Genomic DNA, 25,012 nt, shown 5'->3' with positions numbered 1-25,012 from the left:
GTGAAACATAAGATATTACAGTTTTTAATGTCCCGTTGGTAGGATAATCTTGATCAGAGCTCATCCATTTTATTATCCAATGATTGTGCGTTGGCTAATAGGACTTATGGTAGAGGCGGATTACTCACTCGCCATCGGATCCTTACAAGGCACCCCAACCTACGTTCCCAATGTCTCTTCTCTTCTTCATGCGAATGACAGGGATTTGGGCCTTGTCTGATGATGGTCCAAAAAAAAGTAAAAGTATAAAAAATAAAGTCAAAATATAACATAATAAAAAGTAAGTTTGAATGACACTGAGGGGCAGTGTTTTTACAGCTAAAGCCGGTTTGCCTGAGGTTGATGCCGTGCACGTGTTTGTACACATGCATATACACACACGCTCTCATTCAAATACACACATACACGGACATAGGTGTAAATAGTGCAAGACATGCACTCAAAACATATGCAGTTGGCCTTGTTGTTATGATTTTAGTTGTTCTTGATGTCCCTTTGTTTTTTTGAACTGTTGTTTTCTGTTTTCCTTTGTCTTCTTCTTTTTTCTCTTTAGTTAATTTTCTTGGTTGTTGGTGCATTGGGAGTGGGGGGGTTCTTGGCGGGTGGAGAGTGGAATTAATTATATATATATATATATTTTTTATTTCTGGGGGGGGGGGGGGTACTGTGGGAGGGGTCTCAGATGGTTGAGGGGAAGCTATTGGGGAACTGTTGGGGGGGGGGGGGGGGGGATCTTGTTCAGGTCCCTGTATTTGGCCTTGTGGGAGATCTGTTGAGATATGCCCTTGAGCAGGGCATTGACCCTGGATACTTCTGTGTGTCGCTCTGAATGGGAGTCTGTTGGATGACTTGTAGTTGTTGAGGGGCTTCACCCCGAGTATATTGTATGTCTTGGATTCAATAATAACAAAAAAAAACAGGAGTACGGGGAAAAACGCTGGTAGGTTTGACGAGACAAGGCGAACTGGCAACAGACAAACAGAGAACACAGATATAAATGCACCGGGGATAATGGGGAAGCTGGGCGACACCTGGAGGGGGTTGGAGACAAGCACAAAGACAGGTGAAACAGATCAGGGTGTGACACACATCATTGTGATTGTTCTGATTACATGGGGATATTTGAAAAACCTAAGTTTCATTCATATGTTAAGTGGTTGCTTTGCATCAAACTAAAGACTCCACCACTCTATACTAGCTGATCCTACAGATGTAGGATCTTCATTTGATCACTGTTTTGTTGCTGAGAATTTATTTTCCTGCACAGCAAGAAGTGCGAACTTGTAGTGTTTGAGGTTTAAAAAGGCTTCTAAAGTATGTCATTTCCACTTTGAAATGTCAGACTCAATTTGCCTTCACGAAAAATGTATCAACCCCTACGAATAATTTACATTTCGTGTTGCTGCAAGATTATTTCCCTGCTGTAGCAAAATGGCTCAAAATAAGATCCTACATCTGTATAGTGTTTTCAGTTTTTGGCCGCCAGTCTCATATAGCACTCTTTCCCCAGATTATAAAGAAAATAGAGCTAAAACTTAGTACAAGTGTCCTATTGGATTCAATTTGGCTTGCAAACGCTTCCTTGAAGTTTAAATCGCTAGATGGCAGTATATCACCATAACACTAAAAATAAGTGTCTGGTCAAGAGGAGAGTACGCGCTGCTGCTGCTGTATAAGCTGCCCATTAAAGTTAAATTTGTTGAAGATTATAGTATTGTGTCTTCATGCTACTTCTCCACTCTACAACATAACACATCTCAGTCTCATTTTTCAAATATGAACTGTAAACTGCGTTCTGTTGCCATGTATTGCCTGTGTTTAATGGCCTATACTACAGCATGACAAGCAGTAATGGTAACATTTCATATTACAACTTAGCTTTGACTTCTCTTAGACACCATTACTATGTCCCTTCAAGGACAGGTGACACATAACAGAGATCTACTGTGTGTATTGCGGTGTGGTTCCCTGTCCTTGAAGGGAAAAACACAAAAAGCTCTCTGCCCCAAAACAGTGTGGGACTATATTATTTTGGGGCCTCTTTCAAATGACATCACTGGAAGGCAAGAGCTCCATGGGTGAAATGCAAACAACACCAACCTACCAACGCATAACTCATGTCTCCAATATGAAAATAGGAATTCAATATAATGAAATCAAAAATGTATGAGAAAAGCCATAGGGTCTAGTTTAGATTGTGACACAGAGGAAAATAATACATACAGCTTAGTAGGGACTTCATTGAATTGATTCTTTAAATCGATAGACTTCAAAAATTTCACTGTGACACAAAATGTCAACATGACAGTAAAACTTTGACATTCTGTATTGCTCTTTTTGAAAATTCTCCTGTCCATTTGACTAATCAATAGGATAGAATGCTTACGACCTCTCCCTTCTCTCCCGCGAGCTACACCACATGACCAAAAGTGTATGGTGACCTGCTTGTTAAACATCTAATTCCAAAATCAGGGTATTAATATAGACTTGGTCCCCTCTTTGCTGCTAGAACAGCCTCCACTCTTCTGGAAAAGCTTTCCACTAGATTTTGGAACATTGCTTCCACTTGCTTCCATTCAGCCACAAGAGCATTAGTGAGGTCGGACACTGATGTTGGGCGATTAGGCCTGGCTTGCAGTCAGCATTGTAATTCATCCCAAAGATGTTCGATGGGGTTGGGTTCAGGCCTCTGTGCAGGCCAGTGAAATTCTTCCACACCGACCTTAACAAACCATTTCTGTATGGACCTCACATTGTCCACAGGGGCATTGTCATGCTGAAACAGGAAAGAGCCTTCCCCAAACGGTTGCCACAAAGTTGGAAGCACAGAATCGTCTAGAATGTCATTGTATGCTGTAGCATTAAGATTTCCCTTCACTGGAACTAAGGGGCGAAGCCCGAACCATGAAAAACAGCCCCAGACCATTATTATTCCTTCTCCACCAAACTTGAAAGTTCGGGAAGGTAGCGTGTGGCTGAAACAGTCGAATCCACTAATTTGAAGGGATGTCCACATACTTTTGTATAAGTAGTGTACGTTGAGACATCTGAAAAAGGGGGAAGTGTTATACAGTACACTTTCACAAAGATGTCCCTTCCCTATCTCAAGAAGACAGTGCAGCGTTGGTCGCTTCATATCAAACCAATGCTTTGAAAGCAGATTACCTGTGTCTGCCTGATCCCGAAGTGGTGTTACAAAGCCCGTAACCGATCCATTTCTAATAGTGATCAATAGTGTGGACATTCATCTCGCTTGCTGCCAGATGCACTTTGGTGACTGACAGCACTGGCTTGGCAGCTCCTCTCTTTGTGTTTGGGCCAACCTCTGTTCTCCTCATACACTCCGGTCAATCACCTGGCCAAAAATAGAGACAGATATATCCCATAATTATTTTGTTAAGCCAAACTGTTTCAAGAACATGACAAAGTACTTGGTCACTAAAGGGGACATTCAAGCAGTGTGTATTTTATAATGCAAAAATTATTTGGGAGTTAATTTTAGCGCTGTATGAACCAGATACCCATGAAGCCTACCAGTCTGTTGGTCCTCCATTCATTGTCATATACTGTATCTCGTTGTGACACACCATCAACTATCTTTCCAGCTACAGTACCATTCAAAAGTTGACACACCTACACATTCATTCATTCTACATTGTAGAATAATAGTAAAGACAAACTATGAATTAACATTTGGAATCATGTAGTAAAAATGTTTTGTTTTTAAGTGTTAAACAAATCACAATAAATTTTATATTTTACATTCTTCAAAGTAGTCACCCTTTGCCTTGATTATAGATTTGCACACTCTTGGCATTCTCTCATTCTCTCAACCAGCTTCATGAGGAAAGTTTTTCCAACAGTCTTGAAGGAGTTCCCACATATACTGAGCACTTGTTGGCTGCTTTTCCTTCACTCTGCGGTCCAACTCATCCCAAACCATCTCAATTGGGTTGAGGTCGGGTGATTGTGGAGGCCAGGTCATCTGATGCAGCACTCCATCACTCTATTTCTTGGTCAAATAGCCCTTACACAGCCTGGAGGTGTGTTTTGGGTCATTGTCCTGTTGAAAAACAAATGATAGTCCCACTAAGCGCAAACCAGATGGGAAGGCGTATCGCTGCAGAATGCTGTGGTAGCCATGCTGGTTAAGTGTGCCTTGAATTCTAAATACATCACAGACAGGGTCACCAGCAAAGCACCCCCACAACATCACACCTCCTCCATGCTTGACGGTGGGAACCCCACCCCGAAGATCATCTGTTCACCTACTCTGCTTCTCACAAAGACACGGCGGTTGGAACCAAAAATCTCACATTTGGACTCATCAGACCAAAGTACAGATTTCCACTGGTCTAATGTCCATTGCTCGTGGTTTTGGGCCCAATCAAGTATCTTCTTCTTATTGGTGTCCTTTAGTAGTGGTTTCAGCAATTTGACCATGAAGGCCTGATTCTCCTCTGAACATTTGATGTTGAGATCTGTCTGTTACTTGAACTCTGTGAAGCATTTATTTGGGCTGCAATCTGAGGTGCAGTTAACTCAAATGTATCCTCTGCAGCAGGGGTAACTCTGGGTCTTCCTTTCCTGTGGCGGTCCTCATGAGAGTATCACGTTTCAGGTAAGACCCAGATGCAGACAATGTGGAAGAAACAAAAGTGTATTACTTGTACAGGCAAAACGACAGGCCAAGGGCAGGCAGAGGTCAGTAATCCAGATAGGGTCCAAAAGGTCCAGAACAGTAGGCAGTCTCAGGGTCAGAGCAGGCAGGGTTCAATAATCCAGTGTGGTGTGGCAAGGTACAGAACGGCAGGCAGGCTCAGGGCAGGCAGAATGGTCAAATCAGGGAAAAACTAGAAAACCGGAACTAGAACAGCCAGGAGCAAGGGGCAAAACGCTGGTAGATTTCACAAAACAAAACAAACTGGCAACAGACAAACAGAGAACACAGGTATAAATACACTGGGGAATAACGGGGAAGATTGAAGACACCTGGAGGGGGGTGGAGACAAGCACAAAGACAGATGAAACAGATCAGGGTGTGACAGAGAGCCAGTTTCATCCTAGTGATTGATGGTTTTTGCGACTGCACTTGAAGAAACTTTCAAAGATTTTCCGCATTGACTCACTGTATGACACGTATTAAAGTAATGATGGACTGTCATTTTTCTTTCCTTATTGGAGCTGTTCTTGCCATAATATGGACTTGGTCTTTTACCAAATAGGGCTATCACCCCTAACTTGTCACAGCACAAATGATTGGCTTAAGAAGGAAAGAAATTCCACAAATTAACTTTTAACAAGGCACACCTGTTAATTTAAATTAATTCCAGGTACAACCATTTGAAGCTGGTTGAGAGAATGTCAAGAGTGTGCAAAGCTGTCATCAAAGCAAAGGGTGGCTACTTTGAAGAATCTCAAATATATTTTGATTTGTTTAACACTTATTGGTTACTACATGATTCCACGTGTTATTTCATAGTTTTGATGTCTTCACTAGTATTCTACAATGTAGAAAATAGTAAAAACAAAGAAAAACCCTTGAATGAATTGGTGGATCCAAACTTTTGACTAGTAATGCATACAGTGCCTTGCGAAAGTATTCGGCCCCCTTGAACTTTGTGACCTTTTGCCACATTTCAGGCTTCAAACATAAAGATGTAAAACTGTATTTTTTTTGTGAAGAATCAACAACAAGTGGGACACAATCATGAAGTGGAACGACATTTATTGGATATTTCAAACTTTTTTAACAAATCAAAAACGGAAAAATTGGGCGTGCAAAATTATTCAGCCCCTTTACTTTCAGTGCAGCAAACTCTCTCCAGAAGTTCAGTGAGGATCTCTGAATGATCCAATGTTGACCTAAATGACTAATGATGATAAATACAATCCACCTGTGTGTAATCAAGTCTCCGTATAAATGCACCTGCACTGTGATAGTCTCAGAGGTCCGTTAAAAGCGCAGAGAGCATCATGAAGAACAAGGAACACACCAGGCAGGTCCGAGATACTGTTGTGAGAGTGGCAAGAAGAAAGCCATTTCTTAAAGATATCCATAAAAAGTGTCGTTTAAAGTTTGCCACAAGCCACCTGGGAGACACACCAAACATGTGGAAGAAGGTGCTCTGGTCAGATGACACCAAAATTGAAATTTTTGGCAACAATGCAAAACGTTATGTTTGGCGTAAAAGCAACACAGCTCATCACCCTGAACACACCATACCCACTGTCAAACATGGTGGTGGCAGCATCATGGTTTGGGCCTGCTTTTATTCAGCAGGGACAGGGAAGATGGTTAAAATAGATGGGAAGATGGATGGAGCCAAATACAGGACCATTCTGGAAGAAAACCTGATGGAGTCTGCAAAAGACCTGAGACTGGGGCGGAGATTTGTCTTCCAACAAGACAATGATCCAAAACATAAAGCAAAATCTACAATGGAATGGTTCAAAAATAAACATATCCAGGTGTTAGAATGGCCAAGTCAAAGTGAATCCTGAATCCAATCGAGAATCTGTGGAAAGAACTGAAAACTGCTGTTCACAAATGCTCTCCATCCAACCTCACTGAGCTCGAGCTGTTTTGCAAGGAGGAATGGGAAAAAATGTCAGTCTCTCGATGTGCAAAACTGATAGAGACATATCCCAAGCGACTTACAGCTGTAATCGCAGCAAAAGGTGGCGCTACAAAGTATTAACTTAAGGGGGCTGAATAATTTTGCACGCCCAATTTTTCAGTTTTTGATTTGTTAAAAAAGTTTGAAATATCCAATAAATGTCGTTCCACTTCATGATTGTGTCCCACTTGTTGTTGATTCTTCACAAAAAAATACAGTTTTATATCTTTATGTTTGAAGCCTGAAATGTGGCAAAAGGTCGCAAAGTTCAAGGGGGCCGAATACTTTCGCAAGGCACTGTATGCCATTGCCTCAACTTACAAGGCGCATTCTTGTTTGATAAGTTGAAAATATGCCCCTGAATTCTAGAACATTTCGGGAACCATTTCTAAAAACTTGCTTGAAACCTGTTTCCTTAATTTGTACCAATACCTAAATACTTCCAATTTTTGAAGGTATTTTGCGTTTCACTCAACTTACTACGGGCCAGTTCCTGAAGTGTTGTAATATACCTGAGGTGTAGAAAACATTAGGAACACCTCTTTCCATGAAATAGACTGACCGGGAGAAAGCTATGCTCCCATTCAATTAGTGTAGATGAAGGGGAGGTTACAGGTTAAAGAAGGATTATTAAACATTGAGACAATTGAGACATGTATTGTCTGTGTGCCATTCAGAGGGTGAATGGGCAAGACAAAAGATTTGTGCCTTTGAACTGCAATGCTGCTTGGTTTTCCACTCTCCGTGTGTATCAAGAATGGTCCACCACCCAAAGGACATCCAGCCAACTTGACACAACTGTGGGAAGCATTGGAGTCAACGTGGCCAGCATCTCTGTGGAATGCTTTCGACACCTTGTAGCGTCCCTGCCCTTACGAATTAAGGCTGTTCTGAGGGCAAACGGGAGAGGGGGTGCAAATAAATATTAGGAAGGTGATCCTAATGTTTTGTTCACTCAGTATCCAACCAAGAGCCATCTCATTTCCACATCCTCTTAATTTTCCTTACCATTTTTGGATGTTTTGGCAAAGAGGTTCATGAGGACAAAGAGTGAGGAAGTTGTGCTTTCCAGGCCCTTTTTATTTTTATTTTTTTATTGTCACATAGGAGGGTAGCTGAAAAAGCAAAGTGAGTCATTCCTTTCTCAGACTACTGTGGAATGTTTCATCTGGAACTTGGATGGGTATTTGATCAGAGGAATTCAATATAATGAAATCAAACATGCATGACAAAGGCATAACATTGGTGTCAGTTTAGATTGTGACAGAGGAAAATAATACATACAACCAAAATGCATCCAACTACATCCTTATCTATTACGGGTATACAGATTACATTCTCAAACAGGAGCAGAGTTCAGTTTTATGTCGTAATTTGTTGATGAAGGGGGCAGACATCACCCTTTTCCCCCCTAGTCTATCTAGAACCTAAAATGGTTCTTCGGCTGTCCCCATAGAACCCTTTGAGGAACCCTTTTTGACTCCAGATAGAACTCTTAAGGTTCCATGTAGGAGGGTTCTTTGTGGAATCAAAAAGGGTTATCCTAAATCCTTTTTTCTAAGAGCATAGCAACTGGGTTGCCTGAGTTGTTTGGGGTGTGTCTGTGTGCCATGGATTCTCTTAGGGCCCTGCTGGAATGAGCTCAGGAAACACTGAGTCGCTGCCTCAGCCACTGCACTCAGGCTCTTGTGAAAGTGTTTAAAATAAGACATAGCTGAAGAACCAAAACAGGCTGTGTGAGTGAACTCTCCACGCGAAGCTGCGTTCAAGGCCAGCTCTATGTGGAGTTGGGAGTCCTGCCAGGTTTCTCTCTGCGACTGAGAAATGGAAACAGAAACACACACACACCCTTTCAGGGAAAAACACAGCTTTACACCAGGCACTTTTGAGTTTTGCTTTAACTTCCCCTCATGGTGTTCCTTGCAGCTGACGCAGTGTGTGTGGGAACAGCTCATATCTCCTCTCTCTGTCTCTCGTGTCTAATGTTGTGATTTCCTTTTTAATTACTGCCCCCCCTATCAGGGCATGAAGGGAACAGAGTGGGAGGAAGGGGGCAGAGGGGGGAGAGCCAGGGCCACACCCCTTTCCTGTCCAGCAGAGGCAGAGTTTTAGGGGAGGTTCATCCTTTAGACAGACTCAGTCAGTTACTCACTCTGAGAGGAACCTCCTGCCTCTTTACACAGACACCTCCCGCAGGACAGGAAACACTCCGGATCAACTTTTTCCAATCATCATCATCATCAGAACCACCACCACAACCTTCTTGTTCACCATGGCCAGCTCCAAGTCATCCCAGACCACCCGCAACATTGTGATCGCCTGCCTGGCCCTGTGGTCGGTAATCTCCCTCATCATCATTGTGGTGTGGGCCACCTCTCCGGACATGAAGAGTGCCAGCCAGTGCCGAGCTGAACTACAGACCCTGACGGAGAAGCACGAGGGGGCCAGGGTGGTGTACGCCAAGAACAAGGCAGCCCTGGAGGAGATGGTGGAGGAGGGCCACGCCAACCAGACCCGGCAGCTCAGGGAGACAGAGAGGCTCCTGGAGCACCTGGGACAGACCAACGTGTCCCTGGATGACTGTCGGCAGGAAAACGTGAGTGTTTGCATTGCCTGGCTTTGCTTTCCCTCCCCTCCTACTCCCCTCTCTGGTTCCCGCAGGCCTGAGGTTACAACTGACTTGCTCAATTCCTCAAGCTGCCTGTTATCCTCTGCCTCTCTCCTTCTTCTACCCTCTCCGTTGTACCCGATGTGTCATTTTAGATTGATTGGACATCCAAACCTAATCTAAACAGGCATGGCTATGATTTCCTGTTTTTTTAAATACCATTTCCATTTGACTGTTTGTAACAGTTTCAAAACATGTTACTGTATCATCATGCCAAATAACTACTTGTGAAAATAAATGGCAGACCGAAAATCCACATTAGGCCTTTACATAACAACCAGAGGCACAATGGACAGACAGTATCCATTTAATGTGGACAGTTATGCAAATACTCTGCAAATGCAGCAATCAAAATATTAAAAGCAGCTAGTCCTTCCCAGGGAGTGGGTGGGAGGTCAAGATCAACCCTTCCTGGAAGAAGAGGGAAAGCAGAAATAGGGCACACCACGTCTGTGTCTGAAATGGCACCCTACTCCCTATATAGTGCTCTACTTTTGACCAGAAGTATGTAGGGAAAATGTTGCCATTTTGGCAGCAGTCCATGTTCTTTAAGCACAAAGGTCTTAATCTTTCACCGTTGTCTTTGATGAGATCATTATTTCCACCTCTTTTCTTCATCGATACTGTATTAGAGTAAATGTGTTCATTGGTGTTGTTTCACATAAAAACGCTGGATGAAAGGAATGTTTTCAGAGGCTGTTCTCATAGCCAAACCTGGTTCTGTCACAAGCCTGCTTTCACTCAGCATTTCAAATATGTGATAGGAGGGACTCCTTGGGATGACTGTGCCAATGTTCACAGAAGTTGTATTAACTAGTTCTGGGAATTCCTGAGGAGTTAATCAATGACCACCACTGTCTTTGTTGCAGGTTATTTTGGGTGGAAACATTACAGTCCTGGAAAAAGAAATCGAGACGCATAAAGAAATCGAGGCAAACCTCACTTCAGAAATCATGCTAAACCAAGGTAGGAAAATTGATGTCACGGTGGGAGGGTATGGGATTTTTGCCTCTGGTATTGGCTACCATGAAAGGAGCACTTTCTCAGCCACGATATTCTTAGCAGCATTTTCCCCTGTAACCATAGAAACCACCCTAGCTACGGTAAATAAATACACATTGGTTGGATATTGCGCCTTCAAAAATGCGTGTACATCATCTGAGGCTGTGATTACAAACGTTGGAAACTGATGACAAATTAGGATTTAAGTGCAAGTTCTAGCAGAGTGAATGTCTTCACTAGCCCTCCCATCTGTTTACCATTCTTTAAAAGCAGTCACACAGGCTACTTCTACGGTGCCATTAAAAGTATTCATACTCCATGACTTATTCCACATTTTGTTGTGTTACAGCCTGAATTTAAAATTGATTAAATAGATTATGTCTCCACCCATCTACACACAATACCCCATAATGACAAAGTGAAAACATGACTTTAGAAATGTCTGCAAATGTATTAAAAATGAAATACAGAAATATCTCACTTACATAAGTATTCACATCCCTGAGTCAGTACATGTTAGAATCACATTTGGCAGCAATTACATCTGCAAGTCTTTCTGAGTAAGTTTCTAAGAGCTGTGCACACCTGGATTGTACAATATTTGCACATTATTATTTTTTAAATTCTTCAAGCGCTGTTAAGTTAGTTGTTGATTATTGCTAGACAGCCATTTTCAAGTATTGCCATAGATTTTCAAGACAATTTAAGTCAAAACTGTAACTAGGCCACTCAGGAACAACAGCCGATGACAAGCATACCCATAACAGGATGCAGCCACCACTATGCTTGAAAATACAGAGAGTGGTACTCAGTAATGTGTTGTATTGGATTTGCCACAAACATAGCACTTTTTAGCAGGACAAAAAGTTAATTGCTTTGCCACATGTTTTGCAGTATTACTTTAGTGCCTTGTTGCAAACAGGATGCATGTTTTGGAATATTTTTTTTCTGTACAGGCTTCCTTCTTTTCACTCTGTTAATTAGGTTAGTATTGTAGAGTAATTACAATGCTGTTGAGCCATCCTCAGTTTCTTGTATCACAGCCATTAAACTCTAAATGTTTCACAGTCCCCCTTGCCCTCATGGTGAAATCCCTGAGTGGTTTGTTCTGCTCCAGCAACTGAGTTAGGAAGGACGCCTGTATCTTTGTAGTGACTGGGTGTATTGATACACCATCCAAAGTGTAATTAATAACTTCACCGTGCTCAAAGGGATATTCAATGTCTGCTTTAAAAAAATATTTTTTAACTCATCTACCAATAGGTTCCTTTCTTTACGAGGCATTGGAAAACCTCCCTGGTCTTTGTGGTTGAATATGTGTTTGAAATGCACTGCTCGACTGAGGGACATGACAAATAATTGTATGTGTGGGGTACAGAGACAAGGTAGTCATTCATAAATCATGTCAAACACTATTATTGCACACAGAGTGATGTGACTTGTTAAGTACATTTTTACTCCTGAACTTATTTAGGCTTGCCATAACAAAGGGGTTGAATAACTATTGACTCAAGACATTTCAGCTTTGAATTTTTAATTAGTAAAAATTTCGGAAAACATAATTCCACTTTGACATTATAGGTTAATGCGTGTAGGCCAGTGACAAAAACATCTACATTTAATCCATTTTAAATTCAGGCTGTAACACAACAAAACTCAAGGGGTGTGAGCTAACCGCTAACCACTAAATGCTGAAAACCCTACAGATAAGAAGTGTATTCCAGAGCTAAGTAAGCTGTAACCAAGGGGCTAGCAAATAAATACAGTAGCTGTGACTTTTTTTTTACAGTAGATTTCCTGACTTTGAACAACAGAAGGAAATTATAAGTTCCTGAGTAAAGGCGATATGGAAATGACACATTGTGTGAAAGGGGAGATGCCTGTTCTGATAAATATCAGGCACCCCGCTTTCAACAGGGTCTTAATGAGAAATACGTTTACAACATTTTAGCTGCCTAGGAGAGCCCTGTCAAACAGCATAGCTAGCATCTATTGCTGCAGTCTTGCCTACATTGGAAAATTAGAAAAACACAGCTAATGTGAGTGAAACCCCTTTGCTGCCAGACAATTCCCAAAATAGTTAAGAGACGTCATGGAGCCATGTACAGTACACCACTCATACTGATAAGCAATCCTAGGGCCAGACATGACCTTATAAGTTAATAAGGCATTATGTGAACTAGGGATGTCCTATTTTTGTCTATCAAAGAAGACATCGAAAACTGCCTTAACTACACAAAGTATGCCTTAGCATTAAATGTTACTGTCACTGAATTTCAAAACTTATTGTGGTAAACACGGATTACATGTTTTATTTCTGTCACTCAATGTTCTGATTTAGGCCTTATTATGATTTCAGAGCACATTGAATTACTTCACGAGAACCTGACACAGGCCTCTCACAAGTGGGCGTCCTGTGTGGCTTTGCATTCAGCTGCTGAGAGCCAGCGGATAGCAGCCGAGAGCCAGACCAAGGCCTGCGAGTCCAGCAAGCTGTATTTACAGAAGCAGCTGTAAGTATCAATCCAGTGACACTGAGCTGGTACAGATTTACACTGAGCTGGTATGAATTTACACCTTCAGATTGACTACTGTTATGAATCAGCTAAATAAGCCTGGCTGGTTTACCTTTTATGAGTGTCGATATTGTTTCTTGAACCATGGTTATATTTACAGGCAGAAGTGCAAAAAGGACGGTGGCCATGCCTCCGAACTATTGGATGACGGCGTTGCCGCACCCCAGACTAGCATTCTTGCCTTGGCCGTGGTCCTCTGCGTCAGTCTGCAATTGATAACATGTGAGTGTAATAGCACGGGGTGCTAACTAAGCATCATTATTCAATGCCATGGAGGCTTATAAGCAGTGTGGAAGATAAATCAAAGATCATAACAAGCATATAATAAATCGTAGTTTGTTTGAGTCGATATTCATAGACACTGTCTGCAACTGTTTATAATCCATATCTCAATGTGATAAAATATTTTAATTACACGTGGTTTCCAGGAACATAATGCATAGCCAGTGGGGTCAGCGAAGACGATTCAAGGGGAACACTGTTCTCCAGGACAATAGGAGGGACCTGGACTTGATATTATATGGATATCACTGCTGTACATCTTTCACTGTTAGGAAACTAATTGGGGAAATCGGTCAATGATTATAGTTTCTTTTGTTTCTTTTTCAATTATATTTTAAGAATTGTTAAACAAAAATGGTAAAACTTAGTCCTGGACAAAAGGGTTATACTTATTTGTTGCTTTTGAATGGTTTTCAGCTGCATTTAGCACTCTCACATTTATATATGTTGGCTTATTTTATTGTTGAACCGTACCCTTACCTAGGCTACAATTTAATTGAATACTTAGGGTTTTAATGCCCATTTTTTGGGATATTTCAAGAAAGCACACTTTCGTTTAGGTTAAAGGTCTCTGTATTTATTTGTGTGTAAATGTTTGAATGTACTTTATAAGTACTGTCTGGTCGTCTCTTGTTTGTCCTGTCTTGACTTCTCCCCCCCATTTTTTTTTATTCTTACCCTACTAGTTCTTTCCTACTTTTTGGTTGTAGTTTACCTTCTTCCCTATAATAAACAGTTTTATGTCCATGGGATGGTGAGATGGGGAGGGTTAAGAGGTGGAGGAGTTGTGCGACGGGATTGGGTATCAAGAAGACACTAGATAGATAATATTTTGTGCCTGGTGTACTGGTTTTTTATATATTTCATATATGATTAATTTGCACCATGTTTTAAATTACAAACTAAAGTTGTCCTGGAGGGGGAATTCATAAAATAAAGTCTGTCCAATTATTTTGGAGCTGGCCATTCATTTGTCACTTTAATTTCTATACTCTTCTACCAATATTTTAAATGGGAAAAATAAGAACATACCGGTCGGTAGTTGTTGTTGAGAAGAACATTCATAATACAACAACGACCTGTTGAATGTAGTGGAAAGGAGAGGGGTTCACAGTGAGCTGGGAATGATAATGTGAGGAGCCAAGCCTAGGTTGGGAATTTGGCCATGACACCAGAATGAACCTACACTGGCTACAAGTACTAGAGATGATCTGCGATGACTGTTCACCATGGCCAGAATAATGCATTTGGGCCACCTACCTCCAAGGGACCTCCAGCCCCCCAAAAAACAACAACAAAAAGATTGTCAGAAAATAAATGCAGTTTTATAATGCCATTCTACACTTTTTGTCATGAGGCTGAGAGCAAATGTTGCCATTTTAAAGCAAATTTCCTGCAATTCTACACATTTTGGGTTGGGCCAGAGCCAGAAAACATGTGGGCAAAGCGACGTTTAGAAAATTTGTCATTGAACATAGAGCAGCGGAAGAATTCAGTTTGAGTTGTCAGGCAAATTAATTTACACCTTCGATTGACTACTGTTATGAATCAGCTAAACACACGTTTCCTGCTGTTTTAAAGCAAATTTCCTGCAATTTGCCATTGCTTATGACGTGTTCATATGTTATCACGGGGTGAACCAAAGGGTGATGGCACCCTTTGCAGGACACTGTCCCCACTATAAATGCCCTGGCCTGCGACCATATAAATTACTGGTCTAGGGCTTTGGAATGTTCTGTATCAGAGCAAGGAGTGCCCCCTACAGGCCCTCACACAAGGGGGTCTGGTAGCAGCCAGAGGCCTACTGTACTGTCTGGACAGATGCATCGACAAATGTATGCTAATGCAGGCTTGCCCTTACAGCGCACACTTTGTTAAAATAACACCCCTCTCGCTAAACATGCAGCCTGGAAATATTATATTAGCCTCACAGTCGGTGGTTGTAGTGGCAATAGTAAAACTAGGTTGTGACTAGATTGACTACAGCTACGGACGGAAGTGATGCATAAATAGCCGAAATGTAAAAAATGTTTCGTTGTTTCTGGGTGATTTTTTGCATTTTAACTAACCCTAAACCCTTTCCTAACAGTGACCTAATTGTCATAACCTGCTATGCTATTTATGCTAACCTGCTGTGTAGGGTGACACTAAGCCTGGCGGTTTAGAGCGTTGGGCCAGTATCCGAAAGGTCGCCTGAATGGACTAAGGTGAAAAATGTTCCCACGAGCAAGGCACTTCGCCCTAATTGCTCCAGTAAATCACTCTGGATAAGAGTGTCTGCTAAAAGGTGCACGTGTAAATTCTCCGAACCTGCTACGAAAAGTAAATTCTGGATACGCCATGTAATTCTTATCGTATTATGTTTTGATTAACACACTGTACCTACCGGTAGCCTGCTTCTTCCCCAAAGCAAGTCTGCTTGCGTGTGCGCAGCGTCTGACGCAGCGTATGACGCGGCTGGCCAGGAGACGAGAGTTGAATATGGGGGGAACTTTATGTTATGCATGTGGTAAAGTTTCATTCGAGACTATCCCTGACAGTAGCTAGCTAACGTTAGTACTGTAGCAACTAGCTACAGTACTCTTCTAATTTCTACAAAATTGTAGCCTAGCTGATCTGGTCACTGGATAAACTCATTCTTGTCACACCTCAATCAACTGAGTGAGTAACATATACTGCAAAATCGTTTTGCGTGGTATGTCAGGGGATATTCATTGTTTTTTGTTGCTCATAATGACGACAACAGTAGTTGGCTGGCCCACTGCAAATGCGAAAGTGGTTAGGATTTGTTTTGATACGAAGGAACAGTAAACCCATCAACTACAGTTACTTAAGGAACATTTAGGAAATAGTAGCAGGACTTTTGTTTTTTTGGTTCGAGCTATCAAATATCAGCCATGTCTGCCAGTAATATTTTTGAAACGTCATAGCTAGACGATAGCCATACTAATAAGAATGATAATATGAATTCTTAATTCTATGCTCACTACATTGAGATTGTCGCCCTGCAGATTCTGGCTAGCTAGCTAGTTACATGGAAGCATCTGAATATCTCCTATGCAAGTGGAAAGGCCACCACTGGCCAGCTAAGGTAAGGCAAAGACATTACCAGGCTAACATCATTTGGATACGTGCACATACACAAATGACCACACATCCCTGTCAGTATCAGATGGAATCTGTACACGTGTTCTCAAAAGCTCTCTCTAGTACAGTATTTTGGAGGGAAGGGGTGCAGTATTTAGCATCCGTTTCACATACAGCTATTGTTTCACTTGTACAAGGTTTTGAGAAGAGTGTGCAATTCCAAGAGGAAGAAGGATATGGAAGTGGAAATGTTGGGAGAAGGTCACAGGTAGGCACCTCTTGTTATTGACAAACTCAGTACACTTCTCTCGCTCTGAGATGGATACATTCATCGATAACCATTAGAGGAGTGTGTATTTTGTTTTGCAGAGTGTGGGTGCAGCAGAAGGAAACGCAAGCCCTGACCCAAGAATGCATCGAGAGCATCTCTGGACATCTGAGTAAGTCCCACAACACTTCTCTGTCAACATACAGTACCTTCATTTATTAACCAGTGCCAGTCAGTTCTTCCTCCTAACCACAAGTTATCTTATGTCACATGACTAGAGACAATGGAAGTGGCTCTGTTCGTGTACAATGAGCCTCATTTCCTTTTGAGATATGCAGAGTTTTACACCTTTATACTGTCCAACTTCATCTCCCATATCACCTATGAGCCATCTGAAGCAGGGATTATTTCCTTGTAGCTTCCTAGGCCTTTGTGTGTTGGTGTTTCTCTAGTCAACATTCGGTTCCATTTCAATTTGTCCCGTTGAGATCATAAACATTTTGTAATTATAAACCTGGCTCACTTTCAGCAGTTGTCAAGACATTTACATAATTTAATTCCGATACCATTTCAGATTAGGGAGTGACTTCCCGTAAGTAGGCCCTTGAGTTAGTGAGTACTTGTAGGACAAAGTGTTGTACAGTTGAGTCGAATCCACATTTGCATACTCGATATGTTACTCAACTTACTGCCATACTTGGTGATACTGATGCAAAAGCAGAGCTCTTGATTTTGGAAAACAATGAAGACCTGACCAGTTATAATGAAATTATTTAATTTGTCACGCAGACTAGTTATTTGGCATGATTGATAATCTAGTGTAAAGGGCAGATATTTTGGACATCATGGTATCAGATAAGAGTAAAGATGCTAACATATGAGATTATACATGTCAACTACAATGCCTTGTTTGCTATTATATGATCGTTGGTTACAATATGATCATGTGTGCTTGCATACAATGTCACTTAAATCTCCCACATCACTCTTATCCCAAACTCGTGAAGACTGAACAACAATAGTATCTTTCATCCTCGCGCAGGTGATCATGCTTCCAAAAGGAGGGACCCAATAAGAGAATTGAAATACCGGAGAGCACTGCGCTTGGCATTGGATATGTTCCCCTCAGGAGAGACGAGCAGCACTCTGGTGTTAGGAGACCCCAGAACATCCGAAAAGGGAAGAGACCAACAGTTGCCATCGGCGCCTGAAGAGCAAGAAACGAGAGCAAGAGGCGTCATCCGAGCAAATGTGAGCAAAAGTGATACAGAAGCAGACCAGGAAAGCACAAAACTTAGAGACAGTAGTAGTAGTAGTAGATACTGAAGAGCGCTCAAACGAGGTCTTCACAAGCCCTTAAGATTAGAAGGAAGTGTTGCAATAGTCAGAGATGGCGGACCTAGCAAGCCCAGTGCTCCAGCTTGTGGAATTCTAGGAATGTGAGTGAGAATGAGGATACCAGTCCACCAAAGCAGGCCAGACAGAGTCCAATTCTCAATACATCACCAGAGAACACTTCAGGCCATTCCAGTCACAAGTTATGGGATGCCTATGAGACACCTAAGCAAAGGGCAGCCAAGTTCAGACTTATGTATAGGCACGCTGAGACACAGGTACTTCTGTGCTGCAAACTTGACACTAGACACAAATGTCACACAGACAATTTTAAATTCACGAGAACTAGTCAGTCACCACTGCAACTGTTTCAATGCCTTAATATGGCTCTCCACTACTTATGACGCCAGTTGAGTTAATAAGGCCATCATAACAACCATGCCATGATGTTGTTTATGTCCCCACAGGAGCCTCAGTCTGAGGAAAACAACGATTGTGCCTCTCAAAAAACAAGTCCGGGTGCAGCTCAAGAGAATGTCACTGTTCACAGTAAGCCAAATAGGTTCTAATTGCATACAGTGCATTCGGAAAGTATTCAGACCCCTTGACTTTTAGCGCGCCGGAGGGGATAACTGCCGTTTTATGGGTTCCTAACCACCTGTGGTATTTTGTGTTTTTTCACATTGTTTGTAACTTATTTTGTTCATAATGTTGGTGCTACCGTCTCTTACTCTGTACCGGTACCCCCTGTATATAGCCTCGTTAGTTATTTTATTGTTCATTTAGTAAATATTTTCTTAACTCTTTTTCTTGAAGTGCATTGTTGGTTAAGGGCTTGTAAGTAAGCATTTCACGTTAAGGTCAATGCCTGTTGTATTCGGCGCATGGGACAAATAAAATTTGTTCCACATTTTGTTACAGCCTTATTCTAAAATGTTTAAATTCGTTTTCCCCCCTCATCAAGCTACACACAATACCCCATAATGCCAAAGCAAAAACAGGTTTAGACATTTTTACAAATTAAACAAATATAAAAAATAGATCACATTTACATAATTATTCAGACCCTTTACTCAGTACTTTGTATGACGCCAGAAGCTTACCACACCTGTATTTGGGGACTTTCATTATTCGCTGCAGATCCTCTCAAGCTCTGTCGGGTTGGATGAGGAGCATTGGTTTGAGGCTATTTTAAAGTCTCTCCAGAGATGTTTGATCAGGTTCAAGTCTGGGCTCTGGCTGGGCCACTCAAGGACATTGAGACTTGTCCCGAAGCCACTCCTGCATTGTCTTGGCTGTGTGCTTAGGGTCGTTGTCTTGTTGGCAGGTGAACCTTTGCCCAGTCTCAAGTCCTGAGCGCTCTGGAGCAGGTTTTCATCAAGGATCTCTGTACTTTGCTCCATTCATCTTTCATTCGAGCCTGACTAGTCTCCCAGTCAGTCACTGCCACTGAAAATACATCCCCACAGCATGATGCTTCCACCACCATGCTTCACCTTAGGGATGGTGCCAGTTTTCCTCCAGACATGATGCTTGGCAATCAGGCCAAAGAGTTCAATCTTGGTTTCATCAGACCAGATAATCTTCTTTCTCATAGTCTGAGAGTCCTTTAGGTGCCCTTTAACAAACTGTGATTCCAAACTTCTTCCATTTAAGAATGATGAGGCCACTGCGTTCTTGGGGACCTTCAATGCTGCAATTATTTTTTTGATACACTTTCGCAGATCTGTGCCTCGACACAATCCAGTCTCAGAGCTCTACGGACAATTCCTTCGACCTCATGGCTTGGTTTTTGCTCTGACATGCACTGTCAACTGTGGGACCTTATATATATACAGGTGTGTGCCAAATCCTGTTCAATCAATAGAATTTACCACAGGGGGACTCCAATCACGTTGTAGAAACATCTCAAGGATGATCAATGGAAACAGGATGCACCTGAGCTCAATTTCGAGTCTCATAGCAAAGGTTCTGAATACCTATGTAAATACGTTTTTTTTTTTTTTAAATACATTTGCTACACTTTTCGAAAAACCTGTTTTCACTTTGTCGTTATGGGGTATTGTGTGTAAATTAATGAGGGAAAAATGTATTTGATCCATTTTAGAATAAGGCTGTAACGTAAAACAAAACGTGGAAAAAGTCAAGGGGTCTGAATAATTTCCGAATGCACTGTATGCCATTCAATGTAAGCAGGAAAACTTGAAATTTCCATTTGAAGATTGTAGATTGTAAAAAGTTGGTACATGTGAAATTTGTGTCACTGCTAGGTGTGGCCGATGTGTCAAGTGATTTGAGCCTTACTCCACCTTCTTCATCCCCACTGCAACCGCTCCAAGTGTCCTTCGACGAACAGGAGGACAGTAGTCTGGAGGATGAGGAGGATGATGACCTACCCAGTTTCACTTCACCAAAGAGTAAGCTAGTTTTACACTGCTCTCTAAACTGCATGTCTCACATGAAGTCTATATGATATTGTTTCATTGGTTTACTTTGTTATGAAAGATTGGATGATTTTCTTTTTGTGCCCTGCCCCCAGAAACCCTATCCATCACAAAGGGAGCTTGTGTCTGGTGTAAATATCGACGTTGCCCCTTCTGGCCTGCTATGGTAATTTTTATTAGTCCAATTGATTTTCACTCCTACTCATTCTTAGTATGCTTTCTTCTATCATTAGTGATTTGGAATGGGACTGGACTTACACTTGCATGTATGACATGTTTTCTTCTCATGTCATCGTCAGATCATGTATGTTTCCCGCAAAGAGAAGAAAGCCAGCGTCGTGTTCATCGACACATTTCTTTTCACACAGAAGAGGAAGAGGTGAGCATCTTCAGTAAAACTGATAATGATTGTAGATATGAAAGTGTAGATGTTTTCAAACCTCATTTATGTTGGGAAGCTGTTTTCATGTGCTGTTATTAGCTGTAACAAATGATCTCTATGTAAACAAGACGAATATGTATGTTTATGGCTGTAACCTGACGGAATTTGGTCTTTACGAAAGAAGGTAGGAAGGAAACATGATCTTTCGCATAGTTCTGCCCTACTGTGGCTCCAAGGTTAGTCACATATTTATTTAGTGACACGACTTTGAAGGATGAATAAAACATTTTATTTTGCCCTTCTTTAGCGTCAAGGTCTCCTTAAAGAATATCAAGCCCTTTGACTGTGAGGAGTCAAATGAGTTGGTGGTGAGATTGCTTTACTTGCACTTAAAGTATATGATAAATATTATGTCATTAATGTGCCATGGTTGACTTCCAAATATTGACATGTAGATCCTGTTTTCCATTCAACCTTTTTATGCAAGTGAAGTACATGTTAGGTAAAAATGGCACGACAGTCCAGATAGAAGCATCCAACTTTCCAAATGTCGACAAAATCAAACATGCTAGACAAGGTGATCTTTTCATGCCTGTAAATTGTATTATGCGAGAAATATTGAGATAATAACCATCATATCGAAGTAAACGTGGAGTCACGCGATGACGGGTCGTCCTCCCACTATGACTCGGGAAAGCATGCAGTTTAATAGGCTACAGATGAAATAATTCACAGGGCGGTGACAGTGCACCTTGATGAGCTTGATGCTCCTTTCCAATAAATGTTTAGTATCTTATTCTGATGACATGATAATCGATGCTTGTCTGCCGTTTGACAAATACAAATAATATCGCTGTATTGTCCAAAATAATCCTGTGATGTAGGCTATACCTGCACTGTATCTGCGAGCTGTTGGCTAGGGCGCATGTGCCAAGACCAGAGTGGGTAGATTTGCTATATAACACACAAAAAATTGTGACAAAACCATCAGTAGAGTTGAAAATGTGATGAAAACCCAAAGTTAATTTTATGTGCGCTATGTCACTGCGCTATGTCACTCACTGCCTTTTATCCGCAACAAGTCCATTTGAGGGAAACACATCTCTGGTGGGAAAATGCCCATATTGGTTTTCTGCAGATTTTAGATTATTTACATGAAAATCAATCACTAATTGGATGGAAACCTAGCTATTGAAATTGCTTTGTATTTACTTATTGTCTATATGTTACTTCAGTTGATGTATGTATGGAGAATGTGAGGTGAAATGTGGGTATCTCTCACAGGACAAAGCCAAGGAGATATATGGTACTGCCATCCACTATTGCCTGAAGCTTATTGGGGACTATAGAATTCGCCTTGGTAAGAGAACCTTCAAACATAGGAGGTTAGGATTTGACTCTGTCCAATGTCTTCAGTTGGATATGCAGTACACACTGTTCTGTAGCTAGTGTTTCAATCAATTGAGGTTCTAAGCCTGCATATAATTGAATGACCAGTGAATCAAATGTTTATGCATTTGTTCCCCCAGGTTGTGGTTCATTTTCCGGTTCCCTCGTTGAGTATGTTGCTGATGACATCAGTAAGTTTTGAAATGGCCTGTGTTCAAAGTCATTTTTTGTACCTATTTCATTGCTATTTAATGCGAATTCCTAGGTACAAGCAAGCAAGTCAGGTGCTTCCACAGACTGGCAGGAACAACTATCAAAACAAACCATGTGCCAAGGAGGCGATAGTAGAATGAGAATATGGAGCAACATTTCTTGACAGGAACCTCCATACTCTGGTTGATAACAATGGGGCATTCTTCTCTATGAACCATTATGAAAGTTTAACACTTTTGTTTAACATTGTTAGATTGTCAGTGTATAATAATTATTGCCAATTCCATTGTATTACTCCTATTTGTGCTCCTGCCCGCCAGGCATCCCTATGAGAAAGCTGTACCTTCTCGGCCCATCTGACAGTTATCTGGCCTCGCCAAGTCAAGACGTGGAGGACCAGAGAAGTTACCAGGGGACTCCGGAAGACCATGCGACCACCGAGGCCAGTGACCAGGAGCCACAGGTCTCCAAGAGACTGCTACCTGACCGCGCCAAGGCTGCACGGGACCGGGCCAACGACAAACTACTGCAGTTCATCGTCGATAAAAGAGGCGTGGAAAGGCACTTGCGGGTCAGAGAGTTAGTAAGCTGAGGGAAGAAGAGAGTAAAACAGCTTATCCCTGGGCAATGGTTAGGCATCTTTTCTTCTCTTTTCTCCATATCATAGGCTATTATCAGCGGTCAGGGGGTGTCCAAGTGGCTGAAAGCCTTCCGCAAGGCCAGTGGTCAAGCAGTGGACCCCTACTTTGAGACGGACCAGCAGGTGGAGCAGGTTTTCACTTATCTCAGGAGCATCATGGAGGAAGCCTTGCCAAGTCTGCCAGAGTTAGATCAGATCCGCTTCATCCTCGAAGTGCTCTTACCAGAGGTGACTCAATGTCTTGAGTGTTGTTGCAGATTGGTCCTTGAATTGTACATGCGCAAATGGCATGACAACAATTGTGAGAGTTAGCTATTACAGTGAAGCGCATTCAAATGCGACCAGGCTAGTGTTCTTGCAGTAGTATGCAAATACAGAACTATATGTAATTCAAATGTGTTTTTGTATCCTATGCTCTCCAACTGTCCTTTCTTTTATTCCATCTCACAAGTTTGATATTTTCAGGCTGTCATTCATGGAATCTCGGAGGTCGATGACATATCCCTGGTTAAGGCTGAAGAGAAATACTCACAAGGGCCTGGCATCAGTAATAGGTGAGAGGTTGACACTGTATTTGTCTGTTATTTTTTGTGATTTCATGGACTGTAGCTTGTTTTTATTTTGCTGATAGTATTTCCCTTTAATCATTTCAGAGAGCGAGAGGAGTTTGACCTTATGATTGTGCAGCAGATGAAGAAAAAGCACTGCAGAAAAGATAAAGAATAAGAAGGGTTGTGTGTTCTGTTTCGGGTTTGCATTGGCTAATGCCACTAGTGTTTATATTGTTCATAGGTTATGTGTTTATAGGTTACATACTCTTTATTTTTCAATACAATCATTTGTATACTGAACAAAAATATAAACGCAATATGCAACAATTTCAAAGATTTTACTGAGTTACAGTTCCTATAAGGAAATCAGTCAATTGAGATACATTCATTAGGCCCTAATCTATCGATTTCACATGAATGGGAATATAGATATGTACAGTGCCTTGCAAAAGTATTCGGCCCCCTTGAACTTTGCGACCTTTTGCCACATTTCAGGCTACAAACATAAAGATATAAAACTATTTTTTTGTGAAGAATCAACAACAAGTGGGACACAATCATGAAGTGGAACGACATTTATTGGATATTTCAAACTTTTTTAACAAATCAAAAACTGAAAAATTGGGCGTGCAAAATTATTCAGCCCCTTTACTTTCAGTGCAGCAAACTCTCTCCAGAAGTTCAGTGAGGATCTCTGAATGATCCAATGTTGACCTAAATGACTAATGATGATAAATACAATCCACCTGTGTGTAATCAAGTCTCCGTATAAATGCACCTGCACTGTGATAGTCTCAGAGGTCTGTTAAAAGCGTAGAGAGCATCATGAAGAACAAGGAACACACCAGGCAGGTCCGAGATACTGTTGTGAAGAAGTTTAAAGCCGGATTTGGATACAAAAATATTTCCCAAGCTTTAAACATCCCAAGGAGCACTGTGCAAGCGATAATATTGAAATGGAAGGAGTATCAGACCACTGCAAATCTACCAAGACCTGGCCGTCCCTCTAAACTTTCAGCTCATACAAGGAGAAGACTGATCAGAGATGCAGCCAAGAGGCCCATGATCACTCTGGATGAACTGCAGAGATCTACAGCTGAGGTGGGAGACTCTGTCCATAGGACAACAATCAGTCGTATATTGCACAAATCTGGCCTTTATGGAAGAGTGGCAAGAAGAAAGCCATTTCTTAAAGATATCCATAAAAAGTGTTGTTTAAAGTTTGCCACAAGCCACCTGGGAGACGCACCAAACATGTGGAAGAAGGTGCTCTGGTCAGATGAAACCAAAATGGAACTTTTTGGCAACAATGCAAAACGTTATGTTTGGCGTAAAAGCAACACAGCTGAACACACCATCCCCACTGTCAAACATGGTGGTGGCAGCATCATGGTTTGGGCCTGCTTTTCTTCAGCAGGGACAGGGAAGATGGTTAAAATTGATGGGAAGATGCATGGAGCCAAATACAGGACCATTCTGGAAGAAAACCTGATGGAGTCTGCAAAAGACCTGAGACTGGGACGGAGATTTGTCTTCCAACAAGACAATGATCCAA

The 25,012-nt window shown here is 41.6% G+C and overlaps 2 protein-coding genes and 1 long non-coding RNA gene across 4 annotated transcripts in view; 2 read left to right on the top strand and 1 right to left on the bottom strand.

Moving 5' to 3' along the window:
* The window catches only part of LOC110524134, a 31,856-nt gene extending 16,227 nt beyond the window's left edge, over positions 1-15,629 (bottom strand). Inside the window, exons 1-2 of the long non-coding RNA XR_002473545.2 lie at positions 15,535-15,629; positions 3,166-3,355 (exon numbers count right to left, since the gene is read on the bottom strand). This is a non-coding gene — a long non-coding RNA (uncharacterized LOC110524134). The remainder of the gene's footprint in view (positions 1-3,165; positions 3,356-15,534) is intronic.
* On the top strand, positions 8,720-14,106 carry LOC110524132. Its single transcript, XM_021603489.2, has 5 exons — positions 8,720-9,216; positions 10,158-10,254; positions 12,650-12,803; positions 12,967-13,088; positions 13,295-14,106. Coding segments are annotated over exons 1-5 (699 nt in total). The 5' UTR covers positions 8,720-8,892; the 3' UTR covers positions 13,297-14,106.
* On the top strand, positions 15,570-23,872 carry LOC110524131 (PWWP domain-containing DNA repair factor 3B). 2 transcript variants are annotated; one of them, XM_021603487.2, is made up of 16 exons: positions 15,570-15,809; positions 16,160-16,239; positions 16,433-16,503; positions 16,581-16,675; positions 17,546-17,754; positions 18,306-18,387; positions 20,109-20,255; positions 20,378-20,448; positions 20,582-20,661; positions 20,972-21,032; positions 21,949-22,024; positions 22,194-22,244; positions 22,587-22,837; positions 22,934-23,134; positions 23,372-23,460; positions 23,560-23,872. In XM_021603487.2, the coding sequence occupies exons 2-16, from the start codon at positions 16,183-16,185 to the stop codon at positions 23,630-23,632; spliced, it is 1,614 nt and encodes a 537-aa protein (XP_021459162.2). In that variant the 5' UTR covers positions 15,570-15,809; positions 16,160-16,182; the 3' UTR covers positions 23,633-23,872. The 2 variants fall into 2 exon arrangements, with proteins under 2 accessions (XP_021459162.2, XP_021459163.2); XM_021603488.2 differs by having other exon boundaries at positions 15,573-15,809; positions 16,605-16,675.
* The last annotated feature ends 1,140 nt before the right edge of the window (positions 23,873-25,012 follow it).

Source organism: Oncorhynchus mykiss, chromosome 5, assembly GCF_013265735.2.
Source record: "Oncorhynchus mykiss isolate Arlee chromosome 5, USDA_OmykA_1.1, whole genome shotgun sequence".
Classification (NCBI taxonomy): domain Eukaryota; kingdom Metazoa; phylum Chordata; class Actinopteri; order Salmoniformes; family Salmonidae; genus Oncorhynchus; species Oncorhynchus mykiss.
Note: the sequence above shows the minus strand (reverse complement) of the source record. Positions and strands in the feature narration are given on the sequence as shown.